Source organism: Temnothorax longispinosus, chromosome 1 (assembly GCF_030848805.1).
Source record: "Temnothorax longispinosus isolate EJ_2023e chromosome 1, Tlon_JGU_v1, whole genome shotgun sequence".
NCBI lineage: Eukaryota > Metazoa > Arthropoda > Insecta > Hymenoptera > Formicidae > Temnothorax > Temnothorax longispinosus.
The window spans coordinates 5502636-5523218 of NC_092358.1; the positions used below are offsets into that span (position 1 = coordinate 5502636).

The window sequence follows — 20583 nt, forward strand, 5'->3', positions numbered from 1 at the left end:
CGTAGGACGTGGAGGGGTGAGCAGGGCGTGCGTCTCGAGGAGGCAAACGGAGAGTTTACGGGCGCGTCTCTCCGGACGTGTCTCCTCGCCAAGACAAAATAAAGCTTTTCGCCTCGGCCCGCTTCTTCTTTTATCTTCTCTCTACCGAGCGAAATCTCGTAACCCCGTCGTCTCTCCTCCGTTCCCTTTGAAATACTCCTGCCAGACGGTAGACTCGAAACAGTACCGTGTCAAGACTACCTCATAGGTTCACTCGTCTACGTCGAACGTATAGGCAAATAAAGTATCCCGTCTGCTTCAATGGCACTCGAATCGTTATCGTCTCTTCGACTTACATCGAATATTAAATCGTCCTCTCGGAATTCGTCAACTTCTCGTGAAATTCGTTTATCGCGAGCAACAGGAAAATAGCTCACGAGCTATTCTTTTCCCGATTTCCGCAAAACTTCGTATAGTTTCACAGGGCAAACAGAAATAATTTTGATGTGTCGTTTTCTTCCTGTTACGATATTCAAGTTTACGAGGGCTGGAGACCACTCTCCGCGGAGTTGTACCATTGAACGCTGTATCGGAAACTTTCGTGGATAAAAATGAAATTCTACCGACAAAAGTTTTATATCTTCAAACGCGCAATAAAAAGTTTGCAAACTTTAGAAAATATATTACCAATGATTTTCGATAAGAATAAGGATTTGGGAAATCCGTTGGGGCTTAAATCTATTGGAAGAAATAATTTTTAATTATCACAAGCGTAAATAATAAATGAGTTGAAAGACATGTAGAAATTATATGATGGGGTTAGTTTGCAATGATAAAATTAATAATAATTATTTCAATTGTATGACTAATTATATGTGTATACTATTATATTCTTAACAATTATATGAAACATGGCTCTTCTCTTATTTTGTAATCGTCTGTTTCGATTTCAGTATATAATAAAAATAAACGTGTTATCAGATATCCGAGCTTAAAGCAGGCTAAAAGAGAGCAGGCTAAAAATTTATTGCAGGAATGAATTGCCTTGAATCCGATTTCACGTTTCGTGGAATGTTAAGTATTCTTTTTCTGGCCCGCGTAAAATTTGTAAATGTCACTGGAAACTTCGAGATTCGTTCTCATGCACGAACACAAATAAAACATGCCACCAATTTCGAATAATAAATTCGGTGAGTCTTTTTTCTGACATAGATACATTTATCAGCAAATACTTCTTTATTATATTCAACATTCTCCATTTTTCTATTATCTAATAATTTTTATCACTATTTCTTACTTTACAAGTAGGTAAACATATATTGATTGAATTAAATAGAAATTTATTTTAAGAATTAGATCAAATCGTATAATAACGTGTAAAAATAGTGAAAAATAATGTAAAATTTATTGTATCAATTAATGAAGTTAAAATTTGTTTAAACTTCAACTTTAGAAATTGCAACTTATAATTTTGATGGCGAATACTATCTATTTAAAGGCAATATAAATTAAAAATTCTTACTTTAATTATGCAAATCTAAATGTCGAACAATCTTATAATCTTAGTTTTTAATATGTTATTTGGATAAAAATGATTTATTTTACAGAAAATTAACTTCGAAATCTGTGTCAGGAAAGATAAGGAATTTATCAATTTCTCTCATCAAATATAGTTGTACTACATTCTGTAATACAGCTCAGGAAATTCGATTGATATGCCGGTTAAACAATTAACATATTTATGTTTAAATAAACGTAAAAATTACCCAAACACACGAAATAAAACTGTTCAATCATTCCTATCTTAATTAGGTCGTAAAAAGTAGCAATTCTCTGGATCAATAAGAGAAAATTATTCATCAAGAGGTTAATGCAAGGCACTCGCTTTACGTGAGCACGTTCCTGCTGCGCAATGGGACGAAGATAAAATAAGTCCCTCTTACTTTTTTCCGCTGTTCGCAAGCTCGTGCATACGACGACTCTTTTTTTTATATCTGTCGCGCGTAAGCACGGTAGACAAGGCGGTACCGCGCCACCGGCTAGCCAAAACATTCAACTTGAACGTGAGCCAAAAATCTCGCCATCCCGCCAAAAAGATACACCTGGCCGACGTAGACAGTCGGGCATTCAAGAGACAAGAAAGAACGCGGAGAATCGGCGAGATAAATTCTTTTTCGCTCGAGTATTTTTTTTCCTCTTTGCACGAGTAACTTGATAATTGTAAATTATTACGGATCATATTAACACGCCATTTCCAAGATTAAACAAAAATCATCATTTATTAGAAAAAAAATCTTCGAGAGATAAATATTTATTTCAACGCAGGATATTTACTCAATAAAGTAAATAAGAGATTTTTTGAGTGCTATATAAATTACGATTCCACGATAAATTATTGCGTTCTCGTAGTGTAAATAACTGCGCAGGAGAATAACTCAGTTTGTCGTTATCAATGTACATGAAATAACCGATATTTTAATTAAAGCAAGCCGCGGTCAGTATGGCGAAAGGAATATTTCGCGGTTATTTACAAAACCGTTTCACTCGACGTATTAAAATGCTTATAATTTTTAGAGTAAAAAAGCGTGCACGGCGTCTGCGAAATAAACGGCGTATGACATATTAACGTTGAACAACAGCCGCGGCATTTATTTACTCGCCAGCGTCGAAACGGCCATTATTACAATTCACACGGATCCCGAATAAGTTAACGCCGCCGCGCGAAACGCGTTGCAGCCTCTCGTGAATTTCTCGAGCGGACGTAATCCGCGATATTTAATAGCGGGCGCGGTTATCCCGCCGCGCCGCTTCGACGGAACTTAATATTCTTCCCCCTCTCCCACGTCGTCATCGCCGGATAATTTCGTCGTAGACGACAACGCGCACGCACGCACACGCCCATATCCACGCACACGCGAGCCAACGAACATCGTCCGTAAATATTTGCTACCACCATCATAGCTTATATTGTACACGCGACAAGCAGTATCGTTAAAGCAGGTTGACGACCTCGTCTCGTATAGCCAGTATTTAAATATATACATAGATAAGCTTTTTCACTCACCGTTTCCCATGGAATCGATGACGGTTTTCCCGACTGCGATCAATAGAAGACCAGAAGTAATTTCCCGAACGGCAGATAAAAGGACGTCTAGACGAGATCTACACGGTAGCTGAAAGATTAATAATTAACGCGCTTTTCAGACATTTGAGTGATAAATATCGGATGAAAAAGATATGTTACATTATTATGAATATCAAGGTGATCACCGTGCTTTTTGTAGCTACATTTCCAACAAGAAGTAGAACAAATTTACCGTTTATTATAGGTGCATATAAGTAGGATTCGCAAAAACCGAATTTTAATTAATAGATGATTCAATTTTTAATTTTATCGTAAATTATCCTAGCAAAAAAATATTTGGATTGTTTTAAAGGAAATTATTATACAGAATGTGTGCATAGATTAGAAATAGACTCGACAAATTTTAAGTCCATCCTTCTTTAAGTCATAAAAAAAGTTTTCATTCAGATATCGAACGAGTTATTTGAAAAAAATTCGGAAAATCGGAAAATCTAGAAAATGTGACGCTTTTTACGAATACGTGGTTAGAGAACAGAATTAGCGGTCGTACGAACTCAACGAGGTGTAAATCCACCTGTAGCTCTAAGATCCGCTGTATAAATCACGCGGTAAGGAGACGATCGCGCGGAATAACTCTATGGATTAGCCACGTCCAGTCCGGGTACGGTATTTTCTATTCTTGACAAAAGGAGGATGAGGAGAACGAGGATCAAAGTAATATTCCCGAAGCTATAGCCGACAAAGACGTCTCCTTTGGAGATCGCGTATCCATGAAAGCGAAAGCGTATCATCCTCCTTTTTACGAGCGAATGCTGGGGAAAAGTATGTTGAATATATCGGGCGCACCTTGCAGATAACGGAGGGAAAACGGAGGGAAAAACGCAAAAAAATAGTTTGCTATCATACTACGCGCATGAATTCTGCACGATAATAAAGAAGCAGAATTTATGATGATGTTACGAGAGTGAGTACCCTCTCCCTCCCCAAGAAAGTAAAGAAATTTTGCTCACATTGTAGTACGACAAACTGCTTGTAATATACTTTTCAAAATTGACGTGATCTATTGCGTTTATTGTGATGTGCCTTTTATCCTCAATTTCTTAAAAAGTAAAAATAATTTTATATCCTCACAAATACATAAATTATTTTTATTTTGTGTTTAGTTGAAAATGATATTAATTGGCGAAATTGAATAATACCTTCTCTAAGCAAGAAACAGTCCATCGTTTATAATCCAAGAACTGACAAGAGTCTCTTTCCTTTTCATTCATATGTAAACAATAACAAATAAAATATTACGGCTGATGTAGAAAAACCGGCGGAATTGAACGTTTGATTTTTTAACCCTTGTCTGAAGTACAGACGCCGTGTTTCACAAAAGTTTCGTGCCGCGAAACGCGACGGCGTACCCATTGTGGCCAAGCAAAGGAACGTTAAAACGAGCCACGAGGTTCGTGTGACACGCGCACCTTTACTTTCATTCTACATTACGGCAGCGTTTTATTACTTACGAAGTCACGTTCGTCGCCTCGAAACTTGAAAAAGGGTAGGAAATTTTCATGTGAAAGTTAATTAGATTCATGACGTACAACCTTCAATATTGCGCATCGGGATTTAATTGTCTATTCAAAAAATGAGATTTTTTTCAAAATAAAATATGGAATATATTGAGCTGTAATATAATTAACTTTATTTATAATATCTATTTGCTCGGAGCTAATCAATGATTTGTTCAAACGTAACGCGCTAAACCGTAACAACTTCTATTAAGTGCAATCAACTGGATATCTGAACAGCTTTACAGAATAATGCAATAAATCGCGTATTTATTATTATTGTACCGATTTAATCGCTTAACTGCGATATCATGGAAGCGAAAAGCATAAGCGAGCGAAACAGGCGGAAATAAATTTCGAGCGACGTACAGCGTGAAGCCGATAGAGGGGGATGGCACTGTAAAGGGATTCGAAGTAAAATAACGACTGCGGATTTTCGCGCATTGTTTCTGATCCATTCGATTAAAAAAATGAAACACTTCATAGATATCAGCAAACGTGACAATAAATTTAGCTCAAGAATATCAATGTGTTTTATTTCGGACAAAAATTAGAATATAAAATAATAACAGCAATTAATATATACCTATATACGTAAACTAATAGAGTAAAGAAATATTATTTCTTCACATATAAATTGATTTAATTCTCATAATTAAAAATAGATAACGAATATACTTATTTCGTGGAAAGTAGTCGCAGATTAAAATCTAATTTAATTCTTTGTCGATTTATTCGCGATGTCTGATCTTGTTACGCTTTCACTTGTGATAGATAATTTTCTCGTTATGCAGGTCAAAAACGAAGATACAATGCGAATTTCGTACACGCGCACCGCCATACGCGACGGAAAATCCCGAATTAGAAAGAAGGAAGCGCACGGGATGCTCTACAGCCATCGTTAGCGGAGTAACGATAAATTAAATGCAATTCGCTCTCGTAAAATGCCCGTACCCGTTGCCCGCGGTGTCGCTTGATACCGCACCGAATCGCGCGGCTTTTATTCCCGAAATAATACCGCGAGCCTCGGACGAATAGTCGCGCGGGGGTGGATTTTTCTGCTTCACGAACATGCACGTCGCAGGAGGGTGGAAACGGGGTTGCAAGCCACGAGAGGGAGGAATAAATTTCGGAGGAACATGGTAAAGCCGAAAGAGGGATGGCTCTTTGCCACGGCGAAACAGAAAGAGACGTCGCGTAAAGAGGACGTGGGAGGGGGGGAGGGGGGTCTTTTCGGTTCTTTGTACGGAGCCGCGCGATACCCTGTATATTCGCGTTAACGCCGATGCGGAATTTATGGTCGAATAACGGCCGACTATCGACGTTACGCGCGCTTCGCTGTGATCGGCGGCGAAAAAGAGAGAAACCATCTGGGAAGGGCGAATATGCGGGGATCACGGGGACGAAGGGGAGGCTGGAAACAGATCTGGGGCGCCTAATAAAAACGACACAGTCCGGATGCTATCGCCGCATCCCTCCGGATCACACTTCTCGTAACGAATGGAAATCACTTCAACTTTACGCCCCACTGCCCCTTCTCTCTCTCTCCTCGCGAGTTATAAAATTTTTAACTCCTCGCTTCGAGAGTTTTTTGTAAAATATCCGACTTTTCAGTTGGACATATTGTACATAAAAGAATGAAAAATAGTTAAATAAATCTTTAACTTAACAGAGTTATATTTTGTGACACAATAAATAGGGCCTAATAAGGTAACAATATAGAGTAATATAAAGGATATCATTTATGTGGAATGTATTTCAGAATGCCCTAGTTTACTTTTTTATGACAGACTTTTGTGCAAAATTTAGAGCTGACTTTTTCTCGATAAACAATTATTAGCAATTCTTATATTGAACAGATCGACTTTAAAATAATTAATCAAAGAATTTATAGAAAAAAGTGCAAAAATCTTAGGGACCGTGTAAATTTATTTGTACATAGATTTATAATATATTATTTATTATTCTTCCTCATTTTCTCTATGACTTCTGAAATATATGTGTGATATAAACATGTTTGAGATGAAAATTTAAATCTATAGATTTTGAACACAAACTAACAAAATAGGCAGAAATAATTTTGTAGAATTAAACATTTTGTAGAAATAAAATCTGGTTTGATAGGAAAAACTTAAGAAAATCGCAAATATATCAAATAAGCGTATAATATTTAAATAATCCTTAATGATCATTTTAGGAAACAACATCATGTCTCCTTTTCGGCAAACCCTGTTAAGGATGATAATGCAATTGCAGACACGACAAAGTCTTAATGTTTACGTCGCAGTAACATCTGCAGGACGTATTAATCAACAGCGCCGTTACTCAGCGTGCCAAGTGTAAAACGCGCGAACAATCCGAAGCGATTCGCCTTAATTAATTACGTCGCCTCGTGCATTGCGCGTTCCACACGCGCGCACGTGGAAACGTGTGATTTATTTCTTATGCCGCGCAACACGCGTCTTCATGGTGAACGCATCTCTCCGAATGGAAACATTTCATCAACCGCGATCTACAATTCTACCGCTTCGCACTTCAGAGACCGATGATCTACGATCTCACGCGTGTCGCAATTTATGATCAACCAAGTTATTCTGACTTTATTGCCATTGCTTCTCATATCACAGATTCTTAGGCAAACATATTTAATCTCTCATACTAATTCTTCCTCGATAAAAATTCGAAGGATCGTCTTTTAAACGTCCCTTTTTGGTATTTCAAATCATAAATGCAAATTTAGTAAACAAAATTGTGCAAATAAGTTTTTACTGATATATCTATAGCTTACTTAAAAAATAAAAATTAGTGCTTCCTTGTTAGAGTTAGACATATATTATAGAATTGAAATAAATTTTGGATAAGATTATGTAATCCGTCTTTACATCGAAAACTTTAGTAATAAAGTGTTCAATGACGATTTAGATCACAACGGAATTAAAGGAAGTGACGGATGCGTTTAGACCATCCTATATAATTCCTCTCGGCTACGTCAGTGTTATACATTTATTTCCGCGCAGTCATATATCAAAAGCAGTGCGGTAAATGATTGTTTCCACCGCTACAAAAGCTTTACTACTGCGAGGACCGAAGTACGGCGATTCGAGCGGTCGTCCCGTGATCGGTGGGCAGTCTCAAGGGGTAGGATGGGCAAAGGAGGACCACGATGGTAGGTGGCGGAGAGCGAGAGCGAGAGCTCGCAAAAGTTAGTTTCAGTGACATATGTGGCCAACGCACGTGGATGCGGAAGTTGAGCCGGGTCTCTCGCCTAGAACCTTCCGCCGGGCCCGGGCTCAGCCAGCCCGTGCTACCTGACATTTCCACCCTCTAACTACTCCAGCCGTCGCTTAAGGAAATAGAGCTGTCCGACGCAAGCACCGCGATCCTACGCGCCGCGACGAGCTTTCAAGACGTGCCAATAAATGGTAATCGCGACAAAAATCCGTTTTTGCCATCTCTACCCACCGCAGCTATCCTGTCAGTCGTGTAAACAACTTCAGAAGAGTATGTTCGATCTTCTTCGTGGGACGAGAATGAAATATCCGCGAGGCGCAGTGAAGAAATACCAAGAAATACGCAGTCCCAGTCACCTTCGACGATGCGCTCTTTGAATCGCGAGTTTATCGCGGCTGATCTTTGCACGTTTCAATTTTATATTTACAAAATTCGTATCGTATGAACATTAAAATTTTATATAATTAATTAATAATGAGTCTTAAAATATTTAAAACACATCTATTGTAGCTTAAAACGCTAAAGAAGAGATAGAAGTTAAATATTTTTGCTTTCAAAGAAAGTAAAAATATTCCTTTACTTTGTATTATTGAAAAGAATTTAAAAACTTCCGTTATTTAAATTAAAGTTAGATGCTTTATAAAAATATCTTAAAATACCTATCGTATCATTCTAAAATATCATCTTTATCAATCAAAGTAACAAAGCCATCGTGTAATGGATTGAGAACAATACGAAGATCTCAAAATACTATCGTTGCGCAATTCCCGTACTTGAATCTTTGATTTTATATAATAATGCAGTATTATGTAATTTCGATCCAGATGCATTATGATATTCGATAGCAACAAAAGAAACGCGCGAGTGAATCTCCGCGGGCAAGTCATCAAACCAGAATTTATTCCGTGATTTTATAAGAGCGCTCCAAAGAAAAGGTTGAAGCGAAGGACAAGAGTTACCTACAAGAAACTTCGCCAAAGTATCGCTCTCGTCTTGGCAAGGCACGAACGGGTGGTTACTCAAATCATCCGGCACATTGGCTCAATCGAATTGAAGTGTTTCTCGGTGCAATGAGCGATAAATGCCGTTTTTTTATCATCGGCTCGTCGCGTCAAACTTCGAGGTTCGTTCCATGGTTAATTAATCGCTTTCTTGATTCAACTAACGATAAAATTTCACTTCAGAATAGAATTGACTAAGCACGCAAGACAATTCACACGAATTTACCATTCAATATAATTCAATTTGACAAGATAATTACTAACATTTCAGAATATTAAAATAGAAATATATTACTAATAACAAATAAAACACTAACGAGAAAGAAATCAGAAACTTTCGGTAAAATAAGTATGTGTTAAATTAAATTTTAGGAAATAATCCATAAAAGTATAATGAGTATCGGTAAACTGTCTCCAATTTTAATCTAACATTTTCAATATAAAACATAAACGATTGGTGCATCGTACATGGCGTTAGACGGTTTGCCGTGGTAGTCTCAGGCTCGTAGTTTCATTACGCCCGCGTCGCCCGACCGGTAAAACCCGGCCATTTAACTTAATTAAACGTGTCTCTAATTAATTAGAGAAAGATCACGCAGTTTCCTAGAGGCAAAAGCGTTGCCCGCGCCCGGACGGAGGACGCGCTCTCACAACGATCGCAAGTCAGACGCCGTAAAATTTTCACTCCCTTTGCCTTTACACGTGCCGCTCTCCTTCCGCGCTATTATTTCCGCTTCGTGCGCTTTTATTTCCGAACACCTACAGAATTCTTCCACCGAACGTTCTTATTGAAAGCGTACAGTGAGAGTTACGGAAAAGTTTTTCGACATCGCGATATATCACGACACTGTGCAAGCGCCCCCCCCCCTCCCTCGATGTACATAAAGCTCCTACACGAAGTGTCGATTTCGAGGAATCCTTGTGCGAAACGTAAATCTCGCTTTAAGACCTCTCGTAAGCGGTACATGTAATTAATTGGACCGTCGAATTGATTAGAGAGCTCCGATGTAAATAGCGTGCGGGCTACAAACTTTGCTTACAGAATCGTCACGCGTGTCTGCACATAAAATGTATACAGCAGCTTCGACTTTTCCGAAGTAAAAAAGAAATGCAAATGCATTACTCCGGCGCTTTTAAATTTAGACGTTAAATAAAAGTAAATGTACAAGGATTTCTTTCGTTCCGGAATTAAATCTCGAAAATGTGAATCCGAAACATTAAATGTATAATTATTGTAGTTTAATAAGTGTGAGGGGAATTTTAGTAATTTTTATAACAGATAACGATAAATATACGTAAGTGAAAGAAAGGATAAACGGCATTATCTTGTGCAAATTGAACGAAACGATTTCAAATCTTTTTCTATAATAGTAAACACGAGACACTTCTTTGCCGCTAACTGAAAAGATCCAACAATATGTTACTTAATCCTTTATCGCGAGCTTATATGGCTCAACTAAAGCGGCGAATGAAATTAAATTCCTAGAGATCCGCCTCCGCTCATCAACGCAAACCTCCCGCGTCGGATCAAGTTTCGTGGTCATTGCTTGGCTGCATTCAAGCTAATTCAAGTTCCACCGGACTTAGCTGGAAGGCCGTTCGAACTTCCTGGTTGAGACTGCACCGGGGAGATATCGTGTCTTCTCACCACCACCCTACATTCCCACCTGCCCTCACAGGAAGTCGACATACGATGTTGGAAAATGATCGAGAGCGAGCTCCGCCGCTCGACGTCCCAATTTCCCAGACGGTATCCTGTCCCGCCAGCTGGCACCCTTTGACGACGCTCGCACCTAGCTTCCACGTTATACTTTCAACGATGAATAAACCCCAGATATATACAGGATGTTGAAAAAAAGAAGATCGAAAATTCGAACACTATATTGAAGTCGATTTCTCCTTAACGAAAATTTCAGAAACATTTTATAATTATCTGTTTTTTTCGCGACATCTGAATCTTATAAATATATATAATACCTACTCGACTCTGTCCAAGTTTCATTTTGTAAAGAGCTTAATTTTCGTCCTCAAATATCGTTCGTAAACGTCAAAGTCTAACACGCTTGAAATTAAATAAAAAATACGGTTCTCTTATTTATTTTCACCCTTAGTGTGACATCAAGTCGGCACGAAAGTAAAACAAAGAATGGAAAAATAAACGGAAACGGAAATGGGGGCAAGAGAGAGCCAGGGGCGACGACGAGATCGGGAAGGTAAAAGAAGAGAAAGGTGCAGGTGCAACAGGATCTCTAGTAGATTTGCTTCAACCACGTTTGTATGCGCGGTAAGTGTGGATGCAGCTGCTATACGAGCAACTAAGTAACCCAGTTTGCCCGCGCGAGAAGTAAGTGCACGGGCGAGGGTGGAAAAGTGCGACTCGCAGGTTGTTTCGACATAAAGTACGGTATATTATAGCCAGAGTTGTTCTGTGCATTCAAGCTCACGCGAGCGTAAACGCATTCGATCTGCACACGTAAATGTCCCAGAAAATGTGAAAGGGAAAAGGAGGTTGTATTATTAAAATAATCTATAATGTGTGTAAAGTGCGCAAGAGAATAAGATAAAAAAGAAAATATTATACGAAGGTTCTAACTAAACGTTGCATCTTTGTGTTATTCCAATGTGGGAATAATTACTAGGTATGCAGAAACTACAGATTAAAACTGGTTAACAGATTTTACAAAATCAATTAAAAAGTTTTAATGAACATAGATCTACAAAAATAAATTGTTTTCTAAAATTTTCAGTTTTTTATTTTATAAACTAAATCCTTTGGGAGATTTAATATACATCAATATTTCCAATATAGTTTAAAATATCAATTTATAAAAAACTTTGATACGTCAGTTCAGTCTTGTTTACGTTATAAATATTAGTTTTTGAATGTAAACATATGCATTCGTGCAACATATCGTATAAGACGTGTTCGAGATGTATTGAATAGTCGTTTGAGTATCTGTCTTAAACATGTCCAATTCGAATTAAACACATCACCTCCAAGATGTTGGTATTTTGAATTTTATCGAGACATCAATAATATTCTACTTTACTTGGGCTTTCAAAATCAAATATACTAAAACTGTCAATCATTAAACTTTATTATTGAATTTTGTATAAAATAATCAAAAAGATTGAATACACGAATTCGTCAAAAAATCTCGCGTGAAAGATATATCGTTGTCTCGAAATATCTCGTGTAATACATATACCTAGATATTCTTTTTATCTGACATTACTGCAACTGCAATTATAGGATTCTACCGTCGTTGCAAAAAATATTACAAAAGGAAAGCGGTCTCCTTAAGGATGCGTTTAAATGCGGGCCTCGGAAAAAGCGATTCGCCTTTCTTCGGGATTGCTGTGCTTCTTTTAATTAATACCGAGAGAAAGAAAGACAACTTTGTTCAGACTGGCGCGGAAAGACAGCATTCGTCGGAACATCTCCCGCGCTCTTCTCGCGGATTTTCTGGGTTTTAATTAGTTTTTTGTTTGTTCTTAATCCGTAGTGTTACGCGGAAAAACGTTTTGAATTATTATTATGAACAACGTGCATCTCGTCGGCGCTTATCGCCATTGTACCATTGCGAGGCTTAAATGTGATTAAAACATCGTTTTCTGTAAAAATTAACTTAACTCACGAAGTGCCGCGCGTTTTGCTCGTATCTTGTTAAAACAAAGTGGTCAACACATGATTTTAATAAATGCAGCAACGTTGGAAATTTCCATCTTGTCGTACTTCTCTCAGATTAATTATATGAGATGTCATTTATAATTATAGTATTTTTTGTAACGCACAATACAATATAATAATTAATAAGAAGAAAATAGTTATTATTCCTTATACCTCTAAAAATTAAAAAATTTTAATGCGTTAATCTTCAGTTAGATTAATTAGGATAAATATATGACAAATTCAAGTTTTTGGAAAAAGTTTTAAGCAAATTTTCATTAATTAGGAAATCTTAAATTTAAATTATGTATATTTTAAATTTAAAAAATTTTAAATAGTTATATAATATTTCCGGAGAAATTGTACATGTTGAACTTTATATTTTCTTTGTATGTATAACTGAATTATTCACTTATAGAATATAGATCGCGATCGTCTCTTTTGGATACATCTAATTGTATCTCATTAAATCTTGGATTGTCACTCTGAGATGAAAGTATATACTTAATTATCACAAATGTCATCAGCAATAATTAGGTCAATTAAGAAATATCGCGTTTTATTAATAAAGTAAAATATTCGATTTCTCGATTTCTATCCATTATATGCTATTTCACGACTAATCGGTTGCGCCAATTATCGTGTAATGCTTAAAATGACCTGAGGATTAGTGAAACTAATCTACTGATGAGAATAGTGAAGAATTATATTATATTTTTTTATAAAATGGATATATAAATAAATCATTATATAATTAATGTTAAACAATTAAACATAAACATATATAAAAATTACATACAATTAGTCAATCGTTGGCAATCATTAATCAACATTCAGAGAGTGGATACAGGAGGAAATTGACGGATTCCCCGCAATTCTATCAATGATCTTGAATTAACGAGCCACGTTAATTTACGATTTTTTACGCGTTTAGTGTACATTATGATCCACACGCCGTTGGTTATGACGCAAACTGGCTGATGTAATCAAGAATCACGCCCTCGTAAAATGGGAAAAATGGATTTTTAACAACCGTCCAGAACCATTCTCGTCGAGGATATTTTATTTCCGCTCGCTCATAAAAGTAGAAAGACGGGGACGCGAAAATTCTCTGATTAACGCTTCTACAGATATCCATAAATTTTATCAATGACTTCTCAAATTTTCACCAAAATTACACGGAGGGCGAATCTCGGGAGATCATTTGAGAAAGTGTCTGATGACACACGATTTAAAATATAACCAATTATAGAAAATGTCATTACATTTATTTGCGATATTTTCTTCATTTATCAACTTTTTTATAGCGTATCTCCATACACAGCCCAAGTTTTTCGTAGTCTGAGCATTAGTTCGGATCTATCCAATTCAAACTTCACTGCATATACGTCTTACCTAAGTAATTCTCGCAAATAGACGAACGTTTCGCGGGTTTCAGTTCACGAGTCAGGGTCCTTTTTACGGCGGCGGGTGAAAGAGTTACCCGAGGTGTAGCGGATACACGCATGATTACGATAAATCTCAACGGAAGGCCAATTACTCGGGGCAGCAAAGTTAGCGGGACACGTTAATGGCTTTAAGTGAATGGTACAATAAATTGTACTATCTACGCCGCTGTTTTATTTCGTTTGGCAGTAAATCCAACGGGAAAAAGGAAGGGGACGCGGTATATTTAACGTAGGCCCTCGTAAATCCCGGCAAAGACAGCGCCGAAAAATTTTCAAATCAACTCAGCGAGATATTTATAACAAAGTCTAATTAGATCAAGCTCCCAATAATTGTGCATTAATAAATTGTCCATTTTGTTCAAAGTGACCCATTGTCATCGCGATCTTCGCACTCGACCTTACGTATACTTATCGCGTTAACCTTTTAGCATGTGCCTCCTCACTATCTCTCTTCTCTCTCTTTCCTTTTTTTAATACGGTCTAAACATGACGCTTATATGTGCACGACAAATACTCGGGCAAACTCAAACGTTCAAAAAGACATGGTCGAAGAACGTAATTCTCTCCCGCAGCATCTCCCCTCTTCTCATCGCGGTGACACTTCTGGAACTCTCTCTTTCTTTCTCTGTCTCCCTTCATTCTTCCCTCCGTTGTTCTCCTTTCCGCTTCTCCCTTCCCCGCTCTCGTTTTACCTATGCGTGCGATTTCGCGAAATAAAAACGACGTGCCAAGTCTCAGACGCTCCAAATTTGTCGTGACAAAAATACGCTTTATCGCACGCCGCCGAGCACCCAGACACTACGGCAGAGGTAGACTTCTCTCCGGACGTCGGACTTCCACTGCGGTCGCAGTGCCGGATTAAGGATGCCCGATGCACGTCCGGACGCACGCGTTCCGCCAAAAAAGACCGCGATTATTATACCGGATATTTATGCGTCTACTCGCGAGCGCGACTTTAAAAATTAGATTAACTCTTATAATCTAACGCACGTCTCGCAGACTCGAAAAAATTAATATGAGACAAGCGTGGTACGTATTCTTTTATGAAATGCGCTTTTATTTAATTTCCTTGTACGTGCAGAAATCAACAGCGCGACAACAGCGAAAATACGACGAAGACAACGACAGGCGACGTTTGCAATTAAAAGACGAGCGAACGGCTTACGAATCAAATGAAAAATGAAAGAAGAAGATTGGTAGAGGAAAAGTCGTGCTATAATTTATTTATCCGGACACCGAGCGAACGCCCGGACTCTTAATCTCACAGTGGCTTCGAACGTCTCGTCGTGGTTAGTTAACCGCAGTCTTTAAATAGCCACGACGACGGCATAACATTATTTTTCCAAAGAAACGACGCATCGGCCTGTCTCTCCTCGAAATCCCCGCTATTCCGTCGTCTCCGTCCGCGTCTCCCCCGCACTTTTGCAGACCGCCGCGCGCGAAAGACGTCGTCGCGCGAATTCTGATACGACGCATACATTTAGTTAAATTAAGAAACTCACGTTTCACATACGCTCCCAAGAAAAATCCCGAGACGGACGATAAATTTTGCCGACGAGACGGTCTGGTTAGGATGGTGTCATTAGAGATTAAGGTGATATAAAGGATTAAGGTGATTAAAAATAAATGATTATAGAGATTAAGCACGTCAGTCCTAATGTTAAATGAAGATATAATTCGCATAATTCTATATTGAACAATATAGATTTTTTTCTTTTATATTTTTAGATAATTAGATTTCTCTCTATTTTAGTGTGGAGGTATTTTAAAAAATTAATTTCATGGGAGAATAATGGGGAAGGAAAAAGAGAACGTTAAAATTAAGAAAATTAATAGAAAATGACTAAATGATGATTTTAATTTCGTTTGATAAAGATTATTAGATTAATTAAAAGCCAAGCCGTACCACGTTCGTGCTTTTTGAGAAAAGCATAATTATAACATTTTTCACACTATGTGGCAAAAGTATTGTTTCTATTTACTATATCGTCTACACTTTACTGCACAATTTTGCAAAATGTAATCATATTTGAGAGATACTGATCGTTCACGGATTTGTTCGAATTTTCTGTTGCAGATGCGCGGAGGGCTTCACGGGTCTGCGGTGCGAGACGAAGGACGTCAGCAGCACCGGAAGTGTGTATAACCGGCGTAGGGCACCCTTTTCCTGCAAGCTGGGACTCTCTACCTCGTACTACTGCTAGCGATAATCGCGCGGGGCCCTTTTTAACCATGAGTAGACCTTTTTCTACCCTCGCGGTGTACTGCGGTGTAGGAACCCACGGGACAGAGTCGTGAGAGGGCCAACGCGCGACCAAAGAGGGAAGGGAAAATCGTATGAACGGAGAAAAGTAGGCGAATCAGGGACACGGACGCGAGACGATTGGACGAGGGAGAGAAGTCGAGACAAAGAATTAGAAATGACGAATTTCGAATCCGTCGATCTCGGGCATTAAGACGGGTCCTCCGTACTTTACATAAGGACAGGTTCCAAAATAGTTTGGACCGGGCATTCGTACCTTTTTCAATTTCTACAGCTAATGCTACTTATACATCCTTTCCTTATTATCCTTCTTTCTCTCTCTATTTCTTCTTTCACTTCTTATCTTTTTCACCCTAATATATTTTTATTCGTTCTTCTCTTGTGTGAATATTTCTTCTATTTTCTTTCTACATCTTTTTGTTTTTTTACTTCTCCTTTTTACTCTCTCTCTCTCCCACTTCTTTCTTTTCTTGTTTCTCTTCTTCGAGCGTTATTACCAGTACTTTTTTCTAGAAAATGTCACTACGCGACATACTTACTCGCGCTTCCGCGGAAAGTTCTTCGGCGAGAGAAAGAGAGAATGGAAATGACAGAAAGAATGGGCGACGGTGCGAGAGATCATGAATGTGCAAATGAGCGTGTGCCGGCGTGTGAAAGAGGGAAGGAAAAAAGGGAGGAGACGCGTCGATCTCTCGACTCTCCCGACTGCTCTTTTCGGCGCGGTATCATTGGGGGAGAGCTCTCGAGCGACTATTCGCGAATTCGTACTGGCGGTGCTTGACCTAGAGGAAAAAAAGACACCGTCCAGAACGACGACAAGTGGAAGTGCGCGAGAGAGGCGGTTTGTGTCGCACACTTCTCCGTAGTCTCCGCGCGAACGGGAGAACAATACCAAAGAGCCCAGGGTCTCGATCAAGGACGGACGCGACCACGACGACGGATTGTCGCCTTTAGACGATCAGAACGACGTGAAGGGCCCTCACTCCTCCTATCGGCGAATTCTTTTCACTTAAAGCCACAATCAAGCCACGATCGACGTATGTGTGGTCAAAGTGGTCTAGGAGTATCGAACCCTGATACTCGATAAGACCGCACCGTGAAACAATGTAAGCGTGAGAAAAGGTCAAGGGAAAGGTATAGTTTTTGGTTTCGTAGATGATGGTCTTAGTACACATTTCGATCCGTGAAGGCTCTTTTCTTAAGAATTAATAACTAGCTTAAAGCATATAAAAAGTACAAGAGAACGGAATGTTGAAAAGTTAATTAATTATTTTTGAGAAAAAGAGAGAGCCGCCTCCGAAAGTAGTTTCTACGGATCAAACTTGCATTTTGCCAAGCCGATTATTTTTCTCTTCGACCTTTTTTAACAACTTTATTATTCCACGGCTCGGTTTTACTGAAATCGCGGGTGGGCTAGGAAACTAAGCCGTTGCATGTTCGTCGCTGTTGGGAGGCCGGCAAAGTGTTGGAATAATGCATTGAGCGTTGAGAGAGAATCCTAATCCATGAGTTCTCCGTCTTTACATTTTGAAGATACGAACAAGCACAGGTAAAATGCTTAGTACATAAAATGATCGTTGATTGAAAAAATATCAAAAAATGTCTTGCAAAAACATTCTTGATGCGTAATTATTAGCATAACACATTAGAATAATAATACTAATACTCGTTAATGACATTTTTGGTAATCTAGAGAACTAAATTTCTAACATGTTAAATCGTTAAAAGTATTCTCAATGATCATAAAGATGTGATAATTGATAATCAAATAAATGAGAAGTATAATGACATACTGATATTTCAACTGAAAAAGTAAATTTTTCACTGAGAGAACCGACGACTTCCAGCAGCGACGTCTTTGTAGCAGCATTTTCGAAGTTTGTTGAATTAGGAATTCGTCACTGCGTAGATACGTGTAGAAAAATGGTGTGAAAGGAGGAGAAGGAAATTGGCCAGTCAGCGAGCGGAGTCGTGGGAGAGACACCACAGGGCAAAAACGATTTAATGTAAAATACGATAGTGTAACGCATTAGGCTAGCTAAAAGCAGAGACATAAGGTAGATAAAAGGAAGAGAAAGAGAGAGAGGTAAAAACGAATAGAGAGGAACTCGCGAGAGCGATCATGAAATCTCATCTCGACGAGGATAGAGATGCGGGACAGTCGGTCGAGAGGTTTTTGAGAGGTATAATAAGATCTGACCTCGAAAATGTTCTCCGTCCTTAAAATGCACGGATGTGTGTGGAGGAGCATTGACGGTATATCCATTTATTTCCGTTCTAATTAAAAGCTCACGAGGGTTCTTGTGAAATGGAACGGTAATAATATAATCGTGTCGATGAGACGGAGATTGGATCGAGCGAATCTTCGAAAAAAAAATGTTGTCAAGAGACCGATAACGATCTCATCCGTCAGAAACCTCGACGAAGACTCCCATGCGCGAGTGAATACGGTGGGGAGCGAGAAATGCGCGCTGTACTCTAGCAGTCTCGCGCGCGCGGGACCTTATTTATGTTTTATATTATATTATATATATTATATATATATATATATAAATATGTGTATAAACATTTTTAATTTATTTATTTAATTCATTAATTTTATTGATTTACGATTAAACGTCATCACCACCTCGGCAATCGCTTTTGTTCTTAATCTTCTGTTGACCTTTCTGCACTCTTTCGTTTGCGCCGTTTCTCATCTGACGACAACTGGATACGCCAAAAGAGCGCTCAAAATCTTTCGCCTCTAATTCTCCAAATACAAAAAGGGAACAGAATGAAGCATAATCTCGAAAATCGAATTTTAAGGAAGACGAATTTACACATCACGTGTACGCTTGCAAAGTCAAAAGATATAATTTTTAATTATGTATCCTGCTTTTCTCTTTCATCTCGTTCATCTCAAATTTCATATTTTTCGCTATATTTATATGTCACATTTTATCCTATTATATTTCTATATTTCTAATAAAAAATATAACGGGTAGTTAGTAGAGTAGTATTTGCAAATGAAGAGCAAAAAATGTAGAGATATCTAAAATTATACGATGATCCAGTTTCAATATGATCTGTTTGCCATTTATCTCTTTCAAAGTTCTCATTTAAATAAATATCTTCATTATGCTCTTCATTATATAGTGGCGAAAATTTTTGTCGGTTCTTTTGTTGCCTTCAAACAGGTAGGTGTACTTTTTATTTTGCTATGTTCTAATTTGCACTCATCATTATTTAAACATTAGTTTACGTAATATTTAATTTTAGTTTCCTTTGATCGACTCAACAATCGTTGACGCAGAATGCGACTCGAATCACTCGAATGTCGTTGGATTTCTCTAACTGGCTCGGTTCACGACGTTATAAGCACATTTACATCGCATCGTATTAATTATACAAATTATACAATTAGACAAATTTTTTCTTTTACATCTTAAAATTCTAGTTATAAAATGCGTATCACAAATATAGAACAATATACACTGCCAGCCAAAGGTTTGAGAGAAATATTACATATACAATTAAAAAATGTTCCAATGAAACACTATTCAAAGTCCGATTCATGCCGTATTCAATATTTTTTCTTAATTTGAAAAAAAAATGTATTATATATAGCACGGCTGTGGTCAAGTTGTGTCTTCTATCAGAAAAAATAAATAATCTTGTAGCTAGATTATCTAGTTAAATGTAAAGGTGGCTACGAAAAAAGTGTCTAATACTCTTTAGTGTCTAATAAGTACTTTTTTCATCTTGTAAAAAATATTTTTTGTAGAACTTTCAAACATTTTATATTAGTTTTTATTTTATTATAAAACAATGAATAAAATATGTTTAATTATAATGCATATATTTGATTTTATTTCATATACTACTAGACATTTTCAATTAATACCAAACTTTTGCCCGGCAGTGTATTCATATGGGGATAATACAAATGAAAATAAGTTAAACGCTTAAGCAGAAAGTAGAAGCCCAAATATTTAGTTTTAAATAAAAGCGGAAACGTATTTTACGAATAATACGTTGCTTTTTGCCACGAAGTATTTACGTCACATTGATCACAATCGCAGGAAATAAGATTTCTGACGTGAAAAATGTTTTGGGACAAAACAGAACTCCAAGGAAATGCCAGAGAGAAATTTTCATACTTGAGGCATGACTCGTTGCTTCTTTCAGCATCTTATTGCATCCCGACGAGTCGTTTTGGGACAAGTTACTCCTCCTTTCGAGGAAATAGCTTTCCGAGTATCTTCTTGCGGAAAAACTGGAGAGCGATGCGTAAATAAAGCAAGGGGACGACATAAATTTCCAAATCGTCAAAGGATAACCATAAGAGGGTGAAAATTGATGGGGACA

General features: G+C 37.8%; 1 protein-coding gene across 2 annotated transcripts in view; it reads left to right on the plus strand.

Annotated features, from left to right (window-relative positions):
- Positions 1–20583, plus strand: part of Vn (membrane-bound neuregulin protein vein) — a 322623-nt gene that overhangs the window by 267028 nt on the left and 35012 nt on the right. The window contains exon 5 of one of the 2 annotated variants that reach the window (XR_011731578.1): positions 16048–16106. Coding sequence is in view for 1 of the 2 variants with exons in the window: in XM_071775335.1 (XP_071631436.1) it covers positions 16048–16174 (127 nt within the window). In the remaining variant the exon portion in view is untranslated. Of the gene's footprint in view, positions 1–16047; positions 18822–20583 lie in introns of those variants that run through there. The other variant, XM_071775335.1, reaches the window with a different exon arrangement.